The sequence below is a fragment of the Exophiala spinifera genome, assembly GCF_000836115.1.
Source record: "Exophiala spinifera strain CBS 89968 unplaced genomic scaffold supercont1.5, whole genome shotgun sequence".
Classification (NCBI taxonomy): domain Eukaryota; kingdom Fungi; phylum Ascomycota; class Eurotiomycetes; order Chaetothyriales; family Herpotrichiellaceae; genus Exophiala; species Exophiala spinifera.
Genome location: NW_015622517.1, coordinates 3,313,126 through 3,330,490, shown reverse-complemented (window position 1 = coordinate 3,330,490; position 17,365 = coordinate 3,313,126). Strand labels below are relative to the sequence as shown.

At 53.3% G+C, this 17,365-nt stretch overlaps 7 protein-coding genes across 7 annotated transcripts; 4 read left to right on the top strand and 3 right to left on the bottom strand.

The window, feature by feature from the left end:
* Window positions 1-880: 880 nt before the first annotated feature.
* On the bottom strand, window positions 881-3,251 carry PV08_07773 (uncharacterized protein; the record flags this gene model as incomplete). Its single annotated transcript, XM_016382100.1, has 2 exons — window positions 881-3,052; window positions 3,150-3,251. 2 exons carry the CDS (start codon window positions 3,249-3,251, stop codon window positions 881-883), a joined length of 2,274 nt encoding a protein of 757 aa, XP_016235202.1.
* Window positions 3,252-5,164: 1,913 nt separating this feature from the next.
* Window positions 5,165-7,030, top strand: PV08_07772 (uncharacterized protein; the record flags this gene model as incomplete). Its single annotated transcript, XM_016382099.1, has 4 exons — window positions 5,165-5,452; window positions 5,524-5,540; window positions 5,646-5,874; window positions 5,936-7,030. 4 exons carry the CDS (start codon window positions 5,165-5,167, stop codon window positions 7,028-7,030), a joined length of 1,629 nt encoding a protein of 542 aa, XP_016235201.1.
* A 1,191-nt stretch (window positions 7,031-8,221) lies between these two features.
* On the top strand, window positions 8,222-9,878 carry PV08_07771 (uncharacterized protein; the record flags this gene model as incomplete). Its single annotated transcript, XM_016382098.1, has 4 exons — window positions 8,222-8,379; window positions 8,431-8,643; window positions 8,705-8,829; window positions 8,887-9,878. 4 exons carry the CDS (start codon window positions 8,222-8,224, stop codon window positions 9,876-9,878), a joined length of 1,488 nt encoding a protein of 495 aa, XP_016235200.1.
* An 835-nt stretch (window positions 9,879-10,713) lies between these two features.
* PV08_07770 (uncharacterized protein) lies at window positions 10,714-11,322 on the top strand (the record flags this gene model as incomplete). Its single annotated transcript, XM_016382097.1, has 1 exon — window positions 10,714-11,322. The coding sequence occupies one exon, from the start codon at window positions 10,714-10,716 to the stop codon at window positions 11,320-11,322; it is 609 nt and encodes a 202-aa protein (XP_016235199.1).
* A 393-nt stretch (window positions 11,323-11,715) lies between these two features.
* PV08_07769 (uncharacterized protein) lies at window positions 11,716-13,322 on the top strand (the record flags this gene model as incomplete). The annotated part of the gene is made up of 4 exons (XM_016382096.1): window positions 11,716-11,747; window positions 11,795-11,826; window positions 11,889-11,956; window positions 12,018-13,322. The coding sequence occupies 4 exons, from the start codon at window positions 11,716-11,718 to the stop codon at window positions 13,320-13,322; spliced, it is 1,437 nt and encodes a 478-aa protein (XP_016235198.1).
* Window positions 13,323-13,783: 461 nt separating this feature from the next.
* PV08_07768 (protein-L-isoaspartate O-methyltransferase) lies at window positions 13,784-14,488 on the bottom strand (the record flags this gene model as incomplete). The annotated part of the gene is made up of 1 exon (XM_016382095.1): window positions 13,784-14,488. One exon carries the CDS (start codon window positions 14,486-14,488, stop codon window positions 13,784-13,786), a length of 705 nt encoding a protein of 234 aa, XP_016235197.1.
* A 654-nt stretch (window positions 14,489-15,142) lies between these two features.
* Window positions 15,143-16,954, bottom strand: PV08_07767 (uncharacterized protein; the record flags this gene model as incomplete). The annotated part of the gene is made up of 1 exon (XM_016382094.1): window positions 15,143-16,954. The coding sequence occupies one exon, from the start codon at window positions 16,952-16,954 to the stop codon at window positions 15,143-15,145; it is 1,812 nt and encodes a 603-aa protein (XP_016235196.1).
* Window positions 16,955-17,365: the final 411 nt, after the last annotated feature.

The following is a 17,365-nucleotide window of genomic DNA, read 5'->3' as shown; positions in this document are numbered from 1 at the left end:
TGATCTGATCACTCGCCCTGGTCGCGCGAGCCGGGGGTCAGCAAGGGCGGCATCACCCATTTTCCTAATCATGCGGGAGCCGCGCGCACTTCGACCACACTTTGGCAACGTCTTGCATGACAGGGAGGAGTTCGCGTATCGGCAACTGTTTTCCGTAGTAATGCAACGACATCTTTCGATCGATCCCTTCCTCTCTGTCCTCCCTGCAGTCGTCAAGATACCCTGCGCCATGATCAGGAAGTCAAGTTTCGTCCCGCTGCCGACTTGAACGTGTCCGTGTATTGTTTGCTCTGGCGGATCGAGGAAGCGTCCAGTGGTCGGAATTCCATATTGCTGTGCGGCATGCTGGTAGTAGGCTTGGTGCGACCACTGATGATGACTGACGATGAGGAGGCGCCTCGGCAGCGAGGCGACAGGCCATGCCATAGCCAATGCCACTCGTTCCTCCCACCACCAAAGCTCTCAGACCCATGTCGTCGATCTGAGGGGTGTTGCTATCTGCAGGACCTGGTATGTGATGGATGTCGCAGCCGACGGGAAGCAGGAGATGTCCCTCCAGGTAGAAGTGACAGATACAATAATGGATGGGAGGCTTCTAGTATGTGTAGAATATCCTCTACGAAAGTGAGGTCGAAAGAGACTATGAGACGAGGTGGACGCCTGTATATGCTTCCGCTGTGCCGGCAAGAATATTTGTTGCCTGGGCCCGTGCTGGACATCTGTTTCGACTGGACACTTACCGCGGTGGCCTCGATGCCTCAATGTCTGGCACGAGCTTGTTCCAGTCGTCTAAGTATACAAACCACCAGGACCACTGTCTCTGGATACCAGAACGCTGTCCTCCCTTGATCCTGCACCTCTCTTTCGTCCTAGTTTGATTTCATTTCGTCTCCTGTTGGTCCTTCTCCTCCCTCCTCAAAAACTCCCTGATAACATTCCCCGTCACTTTGGCCACATTGTTCTGATAATCATCCCAACCTAAACTGCAGAACCAGTTGATACTGCCTACCGAGAAGATGGCCCCTCCAGCCTGAGTGTCATAATACACCATGTCCGACCTGATTTCGTCGGTCTGCGTTCCCAGGGTATTGATGATAGGGAACCCTGTGCACTCGGGCGCGATGCCAAAATCGTCAGGGTGTCCCGTGCTGGTAGCGACGACGACGGCGTTGGTGGGACTCCCACACGCCAAATCGAAGCTGTCAACCTCGTCACCACTGGCACCGCCGCCGAGTCCATACTCTCCTATCAATTCTCCGTCTGGGACGCCTTCAAACATCCACTTTAGAGCCGCGGCTTCACCTCCCTCGGTCCTCTTATACGGAACCCCGGGTCCCGTGCCCTCTCCATTGAACGCAATCCCAAATAGACCGTGGGACGATCGTCCTCGCGTCCGCCACAGTCCGCCCTGCGTGCCGTTGGTACTCATGAACCGCTCGCCGCCAGGAAGTGTATAACTCCTCACTCCCTGGTCACCGCGCCTAACCTCAAGACGCCATGGTCTCTTCGGATCGACCGCCGACACCCAGTAAAACCCATTGCCGCCCAGGTACATCAGGTTCCCCCCGCGTCGGGCATAGTGCTCGTAAGCATTATAAGACTGGATGGTAGGGTACTCCGGGTGACAGCCCGTCATGACGGTGTTGTAGGGCGCCAGAGCCGCGGCACCGTTCAAGTGCAGGTCGTGGTCCGTGAGGACGTCGTACGGGATCTTCTCACGCTCCAAGTATCCTATCATCATCGACTCTGCGCTGAGCTCACGCGGGCGGCTGAACGCCCACATGATGTAGCCGGGCCGCAGGTTCAGAATCGGCCTCTTCGCCGACGAAAACACGACACCCGAGTCGTCGTTGTGCACGTCGTAATTCGAGTGGCCGCAGTCCAGGCGTCGGTGGATACGGTAGAAGTCTTCGGTCCGAATGGTCTGGTTGATGTCGAACCCCGGACCGACCTCGACGGAGGACGAACGGTTCTGGTCCGCCAGTTTCTCGTTCGCATAAGCCAGGTACGTGAAGGTCGAGAGGACGAGGGCGACTTTCGCACCGACTTGGGCCGTCGTTTCTTTCGTCGGCCGGACCATGAAGGTGATCATGTCTGAGGTCTTGCCGTTTGTCGACGTCGCCTCGACCGCGTAGATCCCCGACCGAGCGTTGGGGGGAAGCGTGATGGTGAAATCTGTCTCCCATGCCGCATCGTCCAGGTCATCTTCGTGGAAGTGGATCGCCCCGTAGCCGTACTTGGCCTTGGTCCAGTCTACTTCGCTGCCGTCCCAGTCGAATCCCGGTATGGCTCTCGTAGGAGCGTTGACGAGGACCCCGTCGTGTCCGTTGCCGGATGCGTCGATGATGGTGTCTTCGGAAACGTTTCGTGCGAAGTCATATTTGACCAGAACCTCGCCTTTGGGACCCAGAGACTCGATCATCGGGCTGTCGATACGGCCGTTGAAGAAGTTGGTGACGCGCGGGGAAGCAGACGTCGGGCTTTCTGCAAAGCTGCCCGCGAGGAGAAGGATGTTGTCAGGAGACAGTTTGACCGCAGCCACCGAGAGCTGCTTTTCAACATGTACCGCTGCGCCTGCCTTTTCGGCCAAGTACGGAATCGGCAGCAATGAGAGCGAGACATGGGCGTCTTTCAAGGTTACCTTCATGCTCACCCATCGTTTAATGGCCGGTTTGAAGTCTGTGTGGATGACCTTGACGTCCGTCCCGGTCCCGAGCCAGAGCTCAATTGCCCCCTCGGTGGTCAGGACGACGGCAAATCCGCTCTTTGAACTCACATCAAGCGTGGATATGACTGTCTGGACGTGACCTGCTCGAGTGAGGTGCGGTTGAAAGTGCAGTGACACTTTGATCCCATAGGGGCCCGACAGCGATGCCCCCCATGCGTCTGTTCTGGCGTAAGAGCCGATCCGGGCGACTTGATACCGACCCTTTGCGGTCCCACGAGGTATCGAGGTGATTTCCTCAAGCTCCTTCTTGGGAGAGTGTTCGACGTCGACGCCTTGAATCACCCTGACGGCCTTGTAGGTATATTCTGGCTCGGTACATGATACCTGCGGAGAAGACGTGAGTACCGTGTTCGAATAGGTCAAGTATGCTGTGACGAGTATCCTGATCATGGACGGTGCAACAACCATGCACTCTACTTACCTTGATCGATACCGTCTCACCTGGCGACGCTATCCACGGGTCAGCGTAGCCTATGATTTCAGGCGGATAATCCGCAGGAGGTGTGTCAATGGTTGTCGCCATGTTTGCGTTCGCTGCTGAAGAGGGATGGATATCCTTGGTATTTAATTGAGGCTTTGACGACGAGGATCACAGCTTTCGGTCGAGTGTGTATACTGTTTTGGACATTTAAGACCTCCCGTCCTGGCGTTCTTTCGTATCCCGCCTATATTGTCTGTCTGTTCATTGGATTCACGAAGGCGCGGGTGGCCCTCTTGAAGTTGAAACTATGAATATACTTTACTAAGACCCCTGTGGTATCAACCCACACAGATCAATGTCTACCTTCCTCTGCTTTCCCTTACCCTGGTATCACGGTGTCGGATATGCGCGCAGCATCTAGGTAGATAACTCGCATCCTCCGCATCATCATTGCGCTAATTATCGGTATTGGAGGACGAGAACCAACCGTCATTTGCATGGGTTGGTTCTTCTCGACTGCCCGATTGGGGATATGTCACAAAGAGGATCGGCATGATTGGAAACTCTACTGAATTGTACTGCACAGTTGTCGTACAACTCTTCCAGCCCGTCTCCGTTGCCTACTTGGGTATACGGAATCTGTTTACCTGGGTACCCTTATCCTAGATAACCTCTTGTCATGATACAGTGCCCAAGCATCTGCCCGTGGGAGCCTGTGGGGTCTTTGATTAATCAAACTTGGCGATTCTTGGGAAGCGGGATCGGGCAGACCCAGACCCCCTTTTTTCCTATACCATAGGTACAGTAGTTACTAGATAAAGGGCTTGAGGAGAGAGGTCATGGTATTAGTGACAGTAGTTACACCTCCTCGAACCTCAATTGCCTGCTTAACTAACTCAGTAGGTAACCTGTAGATATTTGACAGCCGGCCGCCGACAAACGACCATTGCGGTTATCTGCAGACTTGTATCAAGCTGAGGTACTGTACGTAGGGGGGGTACTGCTCCGTGATATTACTGCCTTGGTACTAGTGCGCGCTCCTCCATACAGATCTCTCATGCCTCTTTCGGCCACTGCCCGCGCGTCCGCCGGTCGCGATAGACGGACAATAAGAAGGTCAGGATTATTAAAGAGCGTATCGACAGGCCGACAGACCGGTCGAACGACCCACAGACAGGCGCTGACCCATTTTGCACCTTCTCGATAACATGCCAGGTGATAGTGATAGTGATAGGTACACTAAGTGGCCTACCTCTTATGTCCAATAACTTTACTCCGTACAGTCTACATTTAGGTACTTTCTACATTGCGTGTAGCCATATGAAGTATTCTATACAGAGGATTGAACGGTACGAGTCCGGGTGTCCAACTCCGAGTACAAATACTGGGGCCCTGTACTCTGCAGGGATAGAATGAAGTGATTCGTCCCAAGCTGCAAGTCTCATTGGCCCTTCACCAGCCGGCCAGCAGAGCTATCCAGCCAGCCCAGTGAGCCGTCTGATCGTCGGCTGCAATGGACATGGACATGGCCGCACGGGGAAACCGCAATTTGATACCCTGGAATATACACTACCTGTTGTATTGTACCAACCGCCTCGCCTAGTGAGCGCGACGATCTTCACGCTTATCAAAGGCCCAGAACGATAGCAAAGGGTCTCCTCGGTGGGAAGTAACTCGTAAAGGCAAGAGAGGCACGAAACGCTCTGACGCAAAGTGCTCACATGTCCCATTCACATCATATCAAGACGCTAGTTTACCTTAACAGGCATCAGAGGTACGACTATCTCGGTCCCGACCTTGTACATGATATTGAATTGATATCAAGTTATTGTTATAAAGCATATAAGAAATGGGACGGGATTCCCTGCTCGTACTTTTGTCGCTGACCCGTAGTAGTTTTGGGGCTTCCATTGATACCCTCAAAAACCGACACCACACCTGTTTCTTTTCTCCAAACCAGAGTGAGAAAAAAATCCGGGAGAGAAGCCCTGTGATACATACGTCCGGGTCTCACCATGGCGGCACACAACAGTCGCGATGTCGTCCCTGGGACCATCCATCTCGTCGATACGGATGCGGCAGACCATTCGCACAGACATGATATCGTGCTGAACCCGCGTCCCAGCTCGGACCCAGAAGATCCTCTGAACTGGTCCAAGACACGCAAAGCCATCGCCATTACCATGGCGTACATATACATCCTGGGGATAGGCATGTCGACCACCGTGCAGTATTCGATCTTGACCAATATCGGCGAAGAGACCAATATTAGCATAGGAGATATCAATACTGGCACAGGATTGGTGAGTTTGCTTTCCATCCTGCCCTTGCTTCTGTAACAGGTAGAGATGCAGCCATACTAATCGAGTAACAGATGTTCTTGTTCGCTGGGTATGCTCCCCTTTGCCATTCCTCTAACGTCGAGGAGGGCTTGAAGCGGCCACAAAATTCCCCCAGTCTCCATGCAATCATTTTTCTGACGTGTTTTTGTAATAGTTGGGGTTGTCTGATCTGGCAGCCTATCGCACTCACATATGGTCGTCGTGGGGTCTACATCCTCAGCAGTCTGATCGCCCTTGGACCCATGGTCTGGACCGTGTACACTTCCTCGCGAAGTATTTGGTGGGCACATCGCAGTCTTTTGGGTCTGATCGTTGCACCGGTCGAGTCGCTCGGTGAGATCTCCGTTTCGGACTTGTTCTTTGCCCACGAGCGTGGAAATTACGTGAGTCTCTCCGTAAAGTGTAGCCAAAGTCGAATCTCGGAGTCTGACCATTGCGATACAGATGGGAATCTACACCCTGCTCGTGTTCGGATCCAACGCTTTCGCACCATTCTTGGCGGGTTTCATCACCGACGCCATGGGATGGGAAGCGGCCATTTGGTTTGGTACAATCGTCCTCGGTGTCTGTCTTGTCATCATCTTCTTTGGCCTCGAAGAGACCATGTACTTCCGCCACACAATCGAAGGTGTTGACGAAGGAGCTGCTGTCGAGGTCATCAAGGGCACTGAAAACTTGGACGAAAAGTCTGCTGCCCTGTCCACAAATGCGCCGATTCCTCAGACAGCGTCACCACCAGCTGAAGTGAGCTACTCTCAAAAGCGCACCTACTTGCAAAAACTTCAACTATTCCGACTCGACACGGGCCGGCCATCCGTCAAACAGATGTTCATCATGATGATCCGACCACTGTTTATGTTCTTTTACTTCCCCAACGTCGTGTGGGCGGGCTTTCTGTACGGTGCATCGTTGTGTTGGTATAACGTGCAAAACGCAACCATGGCATTGATCCTCAATGCACCCCCATACAACTTTTCCGCGCAGTCAGTCGGCATTTCCTACCTCTCATTGCTCATCGGATGCATTGTTGCATGGTGGTGGGCTGGCTGGGCTGGCGACGAGATCGCCATCAGACTGGCCAGACGGAACCGTGGTATTCGTGAGCCCGAACACCGGCTGTGGCTCTTGTTGTTCTCTGGTACACTTGCCACCGCAGGATTAATCCTGTGGGGCGTTGGTGCTGCACACCAGACTCATTTCATGGGTCTTATCATCGGTCTTGGAATGACGAGCTTCGGAATCGTATCTGGAGGGAGTACTGCGCTTGCGTACGACGTCGATTGCTTCAAGGAGATCGCCGGCGAATCTGTGGTTCTTGTCATTGTCATTCGCAACACTATGGGCTTTGCCATGAGTTATGGTATCACCCCATGGTTGGTGAATACTGGGACACAGAACTGCTTCATTGCGGTTGCTTTCCTCTGCCTCTTCTGCAATTTTAGCTTTTTGTTCATGACAGTCTGGGGCAAGAGGCTGCGTCGACTTTCCGCAAAGAAGTACTGGGAGTATGTCGACACTCTGATTGTTGCAGCGCACTGAGGCAGCGACCTGGAAGGAGTTGATTGGAGCGTTGGTAATGGGTGGTGACCTGCGAATTTCAAGCGACGGCAGATGGTAAAGATCAGCGAGGGGGAACGATCATGGAAAACCGAATGAATGTTTAGTAGTCGCAGCCAACTCTACTAGAGTCATAGCATCACTCGAACTACTGTCACTTCTGTAGGCATTCACTTCAAACTCCAACACCGAGTGGCAGAGGCCAATGTTGCCAACTGTGCCTCCCAGAACGCGATAGGTCCGTTGATATGCAAATAGATTTTAGGTACTCACCTGAAGTAACGTACCTGGCAGGTTATCGCTCGAGAACCTCTTGCTCAACGGTCGTAGTAGCTACATTCCAGTCTTCTAAGTTGCGTCCGTACCGCAGTGACAGTCACGCGGCCTAGAGAGGGAAGCCTTTCGGATGGTAACAATCGTACGCTGCATCCAAGTGGTAGTGTTGTCGTTCAATGGGCGAGCTCGAAGCCTGGAGCATCTGGGGATGGACGTGGACTGGGCGCACTAGGCTTTAAGGGACAACTTGATCCACGGCGTCCCACAGTCCTCGTAAGAGAAGCTATCTCGGAACGGGCAATGCTGTGTCACGCTCCACGATCCCGAGAACCTCGAATGCTCTGAAATTCACCCTCGGTTCGTCCTCGAAGATAGAGTCGCCGGTGTCTGACTCAGGCTTGCCGAGGGTGGGATTGCACTCGGAGTCAATGGCGCGCCACTGAGCTAGGGCAGGTCTGGGGTAGAAATTCAAGGATTCCGCTCGTCGAAGTATAGCTGCGCCTAGACAACGGTCTTGGTATGGCAACAGGAGCCAATCATTTTCCCGACATCTCCACCATAAAACATGGCGGTATTCTTGGTATATCTTGGGCCAAGTTTCTCCACGGTTTCTTATGACAGAACATCCGCAAACGAGAATGCTTCGATCCACTATGCAGCACTTCCTCAGGTTCTGCTAAAGTTACGAAAGCCGACAGAGGGCGGGGAAAGGCCAGATGGATTGCAAAAATCCCGAGGCAAAATCATGAGATACACAGGAATGCAGTTGATATGGCCACTCCCTCCACGGGTACTTAAGAGTATGATGGTCGTCCACAGATTTCTTCACCTGTTGCATGTACCGAGAAAAAGTGAAATAGTTGCCAAGAGCTGCTTTGTGTTATCGCCACTCGAATCATGTCTGATAGCCCAAAGGATCCTTCGACTGAAAAGCCCATCGAAACCATTCATTTGGAGAAAGGCGACGATGCTTCCTTGACGTCGTCGAAGGCCGAAGGGCTTGAACCTCAGGGAGAAGAGCCAGATTGGTCTCCAGAGGAGGAGAGCGCACTGGTGTGAGTCTCTAGACATCGTCTGGCGTGTTGAGTTGACCGAACGGAATGCAGTAAGAAGCTAGACTTCCGTGTCTTCCCCATGCTGTGTACAGTTTTTGGTCTCAGCTTGCTCGACCGGACCAATATTAGTACTGCTTATATTGCCGGCCTGGCTGAAGACCTCGACCTCCACATAGGATCTCGTTACTCTATCGCCTTGCTGGTGTTTTTTGTGGGGTACGCGATCTTTGAGCTGCCTAGCAACTGGATAATACGCAGACTTGGGTAAGTGGAATGCTGTATCCGTCCCCTTTCCGACGAATGCTGATATATGTCTATGTCTAAGAGCTCAACTCTGGCTCAGTTTTCTGATCATTTCTTGGGGTCTTGTCGTTCTCTGTACTGGATTCGTTCAATCTTGGAAGACTTTGACGGTCTGCAGAGCGTTGCTGGGGATATTCGAAGCTGGGTGTGCGTAGAGAAGGACCTTTCCCCCTGGACCCAACCGCGCTAATGAGTTCCAAACAGTGTTCCCGGGAGCAGTGTACATCATCGGTTCCTGGTATCGTCAATACGAGACTGCAAGGCGCGTGTCCCTGTTCTACATGGCATCCTTGTTGGCATCTGGCTTTGGTCCAATTCTCGCGTACGCACTGTCTCTAATCAGGGTCGGCAATGGTGATTTCCGCCGAGGCTGGCGATGGATCTTCATCATTGAAGGCATCTTCACTGTTGTGGCTGGTCTTGTCGCGCCCCTCTTTCTTGTCGAATTTCCTGAGAGAGCTAAGTGGCTTACACCTCGACAAAAGCATATAGCCTCTGCCAGGCTGGTGACCGACAAGAAGTCCAAGGAGTATGTCCATCCCACGCTTAAAGAGAGTATGAAGATGCTGCTGGATTGGAAGCTCCTCATCTACTCTCTGCAATATTTTGTCTGTGCATCCTCGGTCTATTCGCTGGCGTACTTCAAGCCCATCATTCTGAGACAGGGAATGGGCTTTAGTTATGCGATGTCGCAGGTTTTGGCATCGCCACCATATGTCTTTGCCATTATCATGTCACTGATCATGGCTTGGGTGTCTGACAAATACCGAACGCGCTGGACCGTGCTATGTGCGCAGTCTTTCACAGCCGTTGTGGGCCTCTTGATCGTGCTGTACGCAGAGGCACCCGGTGTTCGGTACTTCGGACTTTACCTTGCTATCTTTGGCACGCAAGCCAATGTCCCCGGAACGCTATCGTACGGCCAGAGCAACACTGCTGAGATAAGGAAGAAGGGTGTTGTGGCTGCCGCCATGATCAGCGTAGGTGCAGCGGGAGGAATATGCGGGAGTACGATTTTCAAATCGAGTGATGCACCGAGATATATACCGGGTATGTGGGCCACCATTGCTATGCAATTGGCGTACTCGGTTTCCACGTTCGGGCTCAGCATGTATTTGAAGCGACAAAACAGACTTGCCGACGAGGGGAAACGACCAGCATTGGAGAATGTCGAAGGTTTTCGATACGCGCCCTGAGTTGCCCGGTAGTCTGCTCAATAGATTCGCTCTGATGGTTTTGCTGGCAAGAGAATGGAAAGTCCGATACTTACAGACGAGACACCACTGACCATTATTTGCGGCGGCGATCTGGGTATCGTGTACAGACCTGAAAGGTGCTGCATATCTACAAGCAGATAGTAGCGTTCCTCTCCCTGGAGTTGGTCTCCTCGAATGGGGACGATATACCGTCTGCGTCTCTCACCGTTTGAGTTCATGTGCTGGTTCGAAGCCCCCATTTTCTATACACCTTTACCATTTAAGTAAAACAGCCACTGCTTACACTGGAGGAGTAGGAACTGCGACCTGGGATTTCGAGCTATTGATGGAGTATTCCGGTCGCTGCTTGCTGACGATGGTCCTTGGGGTGGTATGTAGTAGAGTGAAGATGAAAACAAGGGCGTCTATCCTGGTGCTCAAGGACCTTCCGATCGTACCCCTTATTTTACGAACCTTGTTAAAGCGGCGGATACAAAGCACCGGTTTTGTCGCCAAGCAAATTGTCAACTGGCGCTGCATCTCAAAGAGCAACTTTAATACCAGCATCGGCTTCTACTCAATTTGTTCGTTGTTACTCTTTCTTCCTTCCTTTTCTTCCTTCTTGTGGCTGTAGAGGCCCGCATACTTGGTATTACCAGCTTTTCTTTCTCTCAACGTGGAGATTATGCGACTTGAAGCTCGGTAGTCTATTGTTCTTGGGAAAACGCTGCGGTATAGGTACACTTCAGACAAAGTTGAGCTGGGTATTCCCTTGAGTCGCACTGGCAACCGGCTGGAGATCGCGTCCACCACGGTCGCACTTTATTCCATCGCCATGCAGTCTACAGCCGTATTCTCGTCGCCGTCAACGGCATCAGGCCGTTTCTACAAGCTCTGCGCCCAAATACTACAACCTTCGACTCGGCGACACCAATCGTCCTATCGTCGGGCAAGATCGAAGCTCAACGTGAAACCAGATGCTTCGTTCTTGCCTTCCAAGACCGAGCAACACGACCACATCCTCTTCAATCCTCCTCCGAGCATGCCCAATGTCTACCACACGCCCAATATTTTTCTCCCCGACAACGACCGAAGGAAAATCATACCGGACCGCGAGACTCGCGAGGCACAGTTGTTGCTCAGCGAGCGCATACCTGCTATTAAAGGACAGCAAGAGAAGAGATACCACCTGACAGCGAAGGATGTGGAAGAGATGAGGGCCCTGCGAAAAGCAGCTCCGTTAGAATGGAGCGTCAACAAACTATCCAAAAAATTCGACTGTTCTCCAATATTTGCCATGTATGCCACGGAAGGGCTCGCACCAGAAAAACAAGAGATGCAGAAGACAGTAACCAAGATTGTCAAGTCGAGATGGGGAAAGAAGAGACGAGAGGCACGCGAGGATCGAGAACTACGTAAAGAGAAGTGGTACAGGGACGAATAAGACCCATCTATTGTACAATATGAGCGATTGCCGGCTTTCAAAAATGTAAAGATAGTGTTGATTGTCTGGAGCAGCCTTTAGAGTAAAGTTCTGCTGGTCAAATGCATAGTCGTGTGGGCAATTCGTAGCCTCGCCTGGCCATGTTACATTTCTGCCGAATCTACGTCTTCCACTACAAAGACTCACCCAGGGCCGATCTACCCGTAGGTAACCTTGCTGGCAAAACACATGTTACTTCAATCTCGTCCTTCTCCATTCTCCTTCAAGAGTCTGCGCACCTTGTCAAGTACCTTTCCTCGATCCCACCTCCAGAACAGGTCCAGCCTTACTTCCCTGCGCCCATTGACTTTTGCACCAGTCCGAACGTACTACGGCTACATCACAGACCACAAGATGGCGCCTCAGTTGGAACCCTACTTCAAGAAGTGCGATAAGGACCCCCATGTACATGAACAGGCACTGATGTTCCCAGGGTCGATGAACTGGCCGACTCGTTCATCGAGCGTAAGCAAAGATGCCCGCCGTGACACTACCGGCCGCGGGGTAGCGACTGACACGTTGAACAGGCCTGCGCAAAGCGGTCGCCATTCCCTCTGTGTCTGCAGACGAGGAGAAGAGAAAGGAAGTCGTACGGGTACGCTCATTTGTATCTCCCACAGGCCCAATCGGACATGACTGAAAAGAACCATAAATAGATGGGCCAGTTCTTAGCCACTGAGCTTGAGTCACTCGGTGCCGAAGTACAGCAGCGACCCCTAGGCAAGCAACCAGGCAAAGAGCACCTCGATCTCCCTCCTGTCATCATAGCACGCTACGGCAACGACAAGTCGAAACGCACCATCCTCGTCTACGGACACTACGACGTCCAACCTGCGCTCCTCGAAGATGGATGGGCGACGGAGCCTTTCAAGCTGACTATCGACGATAAAGGCCGCATGTACGGACGAGGAAGCACTGACGACAAGGGTCCTGTGCTAGGCTGGATCAATGCCATCGAAGCACACCAAAAAGCCGGCGTGGATTTCCCAGTCAACCTGCTCTGCTGCTTCGAGGGCATGGAAGAATACGGCTCCGAAGGTCTCGATGACTTCATCAAGGCCGAGGCCAAACAGTTCTTCAAAGACGCCGACGCCGTGTGCATAAGCGACAACTACTGGCTCGGGACAGAGAAGCCTTGCCTCACGTACGGCCTCAGGGGGTGCAACTACTACTCGGTCGAGATCGCCGGGCCGGGTCAGGACTTGCACTCTGGCGTGTTCGGCGGCACAGCACACGAGCCCATGACCGATCTCATGGCCATCTTGGGCAAACTAGTAGACGCCAAAGGGAAGATCCTCATCCCCGGTATCAACGAGATGGTCGCGCCCGTCACCGAGGAGGAGAAGGCCCTCTATGGCCCCATTGCGTATACGATGGATAATCTGTACGAGAGTCTTGGCAGCACGACGGGCATCTTTGACGACAAGGAGCGTACGTTGATGGCAAGATGGAGATTCCCTTCGTTGTCGGTCCACGGTGTCGAGGGTGGTTTCTCAGCCCCTGGTGCGAAGACCGTCATCCCGGCAAAGGTCATCGGCAAGTTCTCCATCCGCACCGTACCAGACATGGAGTCGCCAAAGGTGAACGAGGCAGTGTACAAGTACGTCAAGGACGAGTTTGCCAAGCTCGGATCGAAGAACAAGCTGAACGTCTACTGCCAGCACGATGGGAAATGGTGGGTTGCGAGTCCTAAGCACTGGAACTTCTCGGCTGCAAGCAAGGCCGTCAAGGAGGTCTATGGTGTCGAGCCAGACATGACCCGCGAGGGTGGTAGTATCCCGGTCACTCTCACGTTCGAGGAGGCAACTGGCAAGAATGTGCTTTTGTTGCCCATGGGAAGCAGCACGGACGCGGCGCACAGCATCAACGAGAAACTCGACCGGAGGAATTACATCGAAGGTACGAAGTTGCTGGGTGCGTACCTCCATTATGTTGCAGAGGAGCCAATGGTGGCTGCATAGATGTCTCGGTAGTTACTCGTGTATAATGTCCTGCACACCGACGAGAGCGGAGGTGGACTCGACTGTACATCTGGATGTCCTTGTTTGTCACAAAAGAAACTTCAGGTGCTCTAGAATGAGAAATGACAGACCGGAGGTTTAGACGCTCAAATAGTTCAAGATTCATGGACGGTATGGCAGAATTAATTGAAAACTATCGCTTGCATTTATGCTCTTCTCACCCTTGGGAAAGTATCGTTCTCGTATCGTACAGTTGCCGTCTCCTCATCAACCATTACGGCGCCGGTTACACACTCTCTCTTGCGAGTCCCTCTACCTCCGGGTCCTGACAAGACAAACCATATGCATAAACCAGGATGGACAGGCATAGTTGACTTTTGGGCATTCAAAGCCTCTCTTGAACAACCAAAGAATTCCCGTTTCGTTGGCCTGCCTTGGCCCGCTTCGTCGTTCCGTTGTCATTAGGGCGCATCCGTCAAAGGCACGTAGCGGACTCCCATATCCCTCTTTTTTGTGACCTTCCCGTCTTTGTCTTTGTCCACCACCCAGATCCACTGGCTGCCCCAGCCGTCCTTGTCTTCGACGGGGATGAACATCCTCCCGGGGGCTTTCAGCTGGTCGACCAGGCTCTGGTGCAGCTCGGCCGCCGCGGCGCCGACGTGGATCGCGTCGTAGGGACCGCCCTCGGGGTAGCCTTTCCTCCCGTCCCCGACCACGAGTTCGACCCTGCCCGTGTCCAGGAGCCGCCGGCCTTCCTCGGACCGCCGCATGTTCTCCCGGCTCATGTCGACCAGGCCCTGGATGTGGTCTACGCCGACGACGTGGCCGTCGCCCTTGCCGTCCGCGCCGCAGACGAGGTTCGCCAGCACGTGCGTGAGGTAGCCGCTCCCGGACCCGATGTCGAGGACGTTCGCGCCGGCGTCCTCGGGCATGAAGGGCAGCAACGACTCGGCGGCCGACGCGTGCATGTGCGGCGCGCTTATCGTGGCCCGGAAGCCTATGGGCTGCGGAGAGTCTTCGTACGCCGCGAGCGGGCTGGAGGGGCAGTAGTGCGCTCGGTCGACCGAGGACATGGACTCGCGGACGCGCGGCGACGTGATGAGCCCCGCGTTGAAGAGGTTGGTTATCAGTTCGGCGTTGGTGCGGCCGGAACTACGCCACGCCATGGTCTCGTTGGGGGGGCGGCTTCAGGAGGGAGAGGAGGAAATGGCTTGACCGAAGGCCGAGGTATGGTGGAAACGCTCCTCGAGACTCGAATGGGAAATGGGGTTGTACAGAGATGGGGAGGACGGTTGATCGATATCGGGAGGTTCGTGGTCAGGCAGAGAGTTCTGGGTTTGGGGAACCCATAGAATGGCTTTTCTTGGGAGTCAACCAGCGGAAACGTGGGATGTTCAGGGATGGATTTCAAGAAGGTTGGATGGATGAACCAGTTTTGTTGAGACAAGGACGAGACGTGGCTATGTGGTGTGAGACTTGAAAAGATGTGCACAAGAATACAGTTTCGCGGGGGTGTCACCAGGTCCAGTGCGTACAGTATACAAATATATGCATTGCACCTCATTGTCATATGTCATGGTCAAGTCGGATAAACTTCTCCGGCGCGGGGTTTGACGGCTTCAGCCTTGGCCGAGCCTCCTCGACTTCTCCGTACAGCCTTGCCCACCAGATGCCAACTGCTTCTGCTTGTACCACTTTCTTCTTGTAGGTGCAATACCTACCTTTGATTGCTATTTGTAATGCCTCCGGAGGCCGTCCGCAGATCAATGAGTTGAACATTGACGTGATGGCCCCGTTTTACACCTGTACGGTCTTGGTGTTCATTCCGCCTTCGCATTCTCCGCAGCCTTCAACGCTCTTTCAAATCGCGCAAGCAAACCGTTGGTGTCCTCCAATCCAACACTCAATCGGACCAGGTCCGCTTCTACGCCTGATTCTGCGGCCCAAGCCAATTCAGTGTAATGCGCAAGAATGGTGAACGGGCACGCGAGCGTGAAGTTTGTCCCCAGGCTGGGCCCCTTTTGACATTCAAGCGCGTCAAAGAATGCAACCGCCTGCTCGTATCTCTGGAACGTGACAGAGAGCAGTCCGCCATACCCGCCGTTCGGCGCGCGGCACGCGTCGTAGTTTGCTCGAGTCGGGCTGAATTTCGGGTAGTAGACCTGCTTGACGAACGGACACGATCGAAGCAGATCGACCAGGGCCTCCGTGTTGATGTTGATTCTCTCGGACCGGTAGATGAAGTTTCTGGAGTTCCGCTCCATGAAGACGGCATCCTCGGCCCAGTAGTTGTCCTCGTACTCGGTGTCGAGCGTCTGTTTGAGCTCGCCGTACAGTTGACTCTGCGGGTTGAGCACGGCGCTGCCGCCCATGACGTTGCTGTCGCCGCTAAACACCTTCGTCAAGCTGCTGACCACGATGTCCGCGTGGCGAAGGACCTCGATGTTGGTAAAGTTGCCGACCGTCTCGTCGATGACGACAGCAAAGTCGTATTTGTCGGCCAGTTTGCGAATGCGAAGGAGGTCGGGCGAGTTGAGCAGCGGGTTGCTGGGGAACTCGGAGAACAGCCCCAAGAACCGCTCGCCGGATTCCAGCCGGCGCTCGAGGTCGTCGAGACATGCTGAACTCCCTAGGCCGTAAAACTGGCAGCCCGGCCCCCACTTTTGTAGGATCTTGAGCGTGTCGACGTAGGGAAAGCCAAAACAGATGCTCTTGCGCGGCTCACGGCCGTGGGCGGCCGCGTTCGCCATGAGAATTCGGTGGGCGTTGAAGATCGACGACATCCCGGTCGGATACAGGTACACGTCGTCCTCTGATAGTCCCTGCTGTCGCTTGTTGCAGTCGCTGGGCGACGCCGCGAGGGCTTGTTCCAGCTCGGAATTCTCCGTCAAGCATCCACTTATCCTGCGTCGAATCGCGAGTTTGGCCTGTGAGGCCAGCTTGATGTTGAGGTTCCGGCCAAACCGCTCCTCCACGAACTGAGAGAAATCTTTTTCTGAGACGTCAACCGACCCATTTGGTGGTTGCGGGGTTTCGGTGGGAGAAGTGACACCGTGAATTATACCGTTCTGCGAAGCTTTCTGGTATCTTCGGGGTCCTTTCGAGTACACGTCATCTGTCTTTGCTTTCGACTGAGTGGTGACCGGCTGCAGGATTCCATCCTTCAGGGCTTTCAGGCAGAATTCTCCCCGCCGGCTGGAGATACCGTCCCCGGTATGCTGCCACACCTGTTTCGCCACGCCGAAGTAGTCCTTGGGGAAGAGTACGCAGAATAACGAGGAAAACGTGGTCTCATGGTTTTTGCCTTGGTTGACCGGCTCTAGTTGCAGTATATGCACCAGGCCAGCTCCGAGACCTTCGACTTTGTCGTAGAAGAACTTTTGACACCTCTTTGCGGTGGCAAGGGAAGGAAACAGCATGGCTCTCTCGCCGTGTCTGCCATGAAGCTTCAGAACTTCCTGTTCCAGTTCTTGTATGATCAGGTTGATGAAGAATCTGGGGTAGCCCGATTGCATCTTCGACACAATCCAATCTTCGCCTTCTTCGTAGCCAATGTTTGCTTTCCACGTCGGCAAGGATACACTCACTGCGTGCGCTGTATTTGGCACTGGTTGCCCAGGGGCCGCCATCATTGTGAATTGAGTTGAGATGTTGAGATGTTGAGATGTTGAGAAATCTAGGCGGAGCCGTGATGTGTTTGACCAGTGTAATGGTGACTGTTATGCGGGTGGGTAGTCAATCGCCTGGCACTAGAGTCATCAATGAAGATTTTTCCGATATCGCCGATAGACTTTCGTGCCTCATACAAAAATGTCCAGCTTTCTTTCTTCAAGGTATTGGGGGTATTGACGTACCCGACAAGAGTGTTTGCTTAAACAATCATATGTCTAATTATCTTGCAGAAGATGCTGTGACCTCAATACTACTGCAACATTTCCAGTCAAAGTTCCTCTTCTTCTGAATAACGGACAACTTGATGCTAAGAAGGTCTATTAATGACGAATCAGGTAGCGTGGTTTACGACTAAAATGGTCTATAAATTT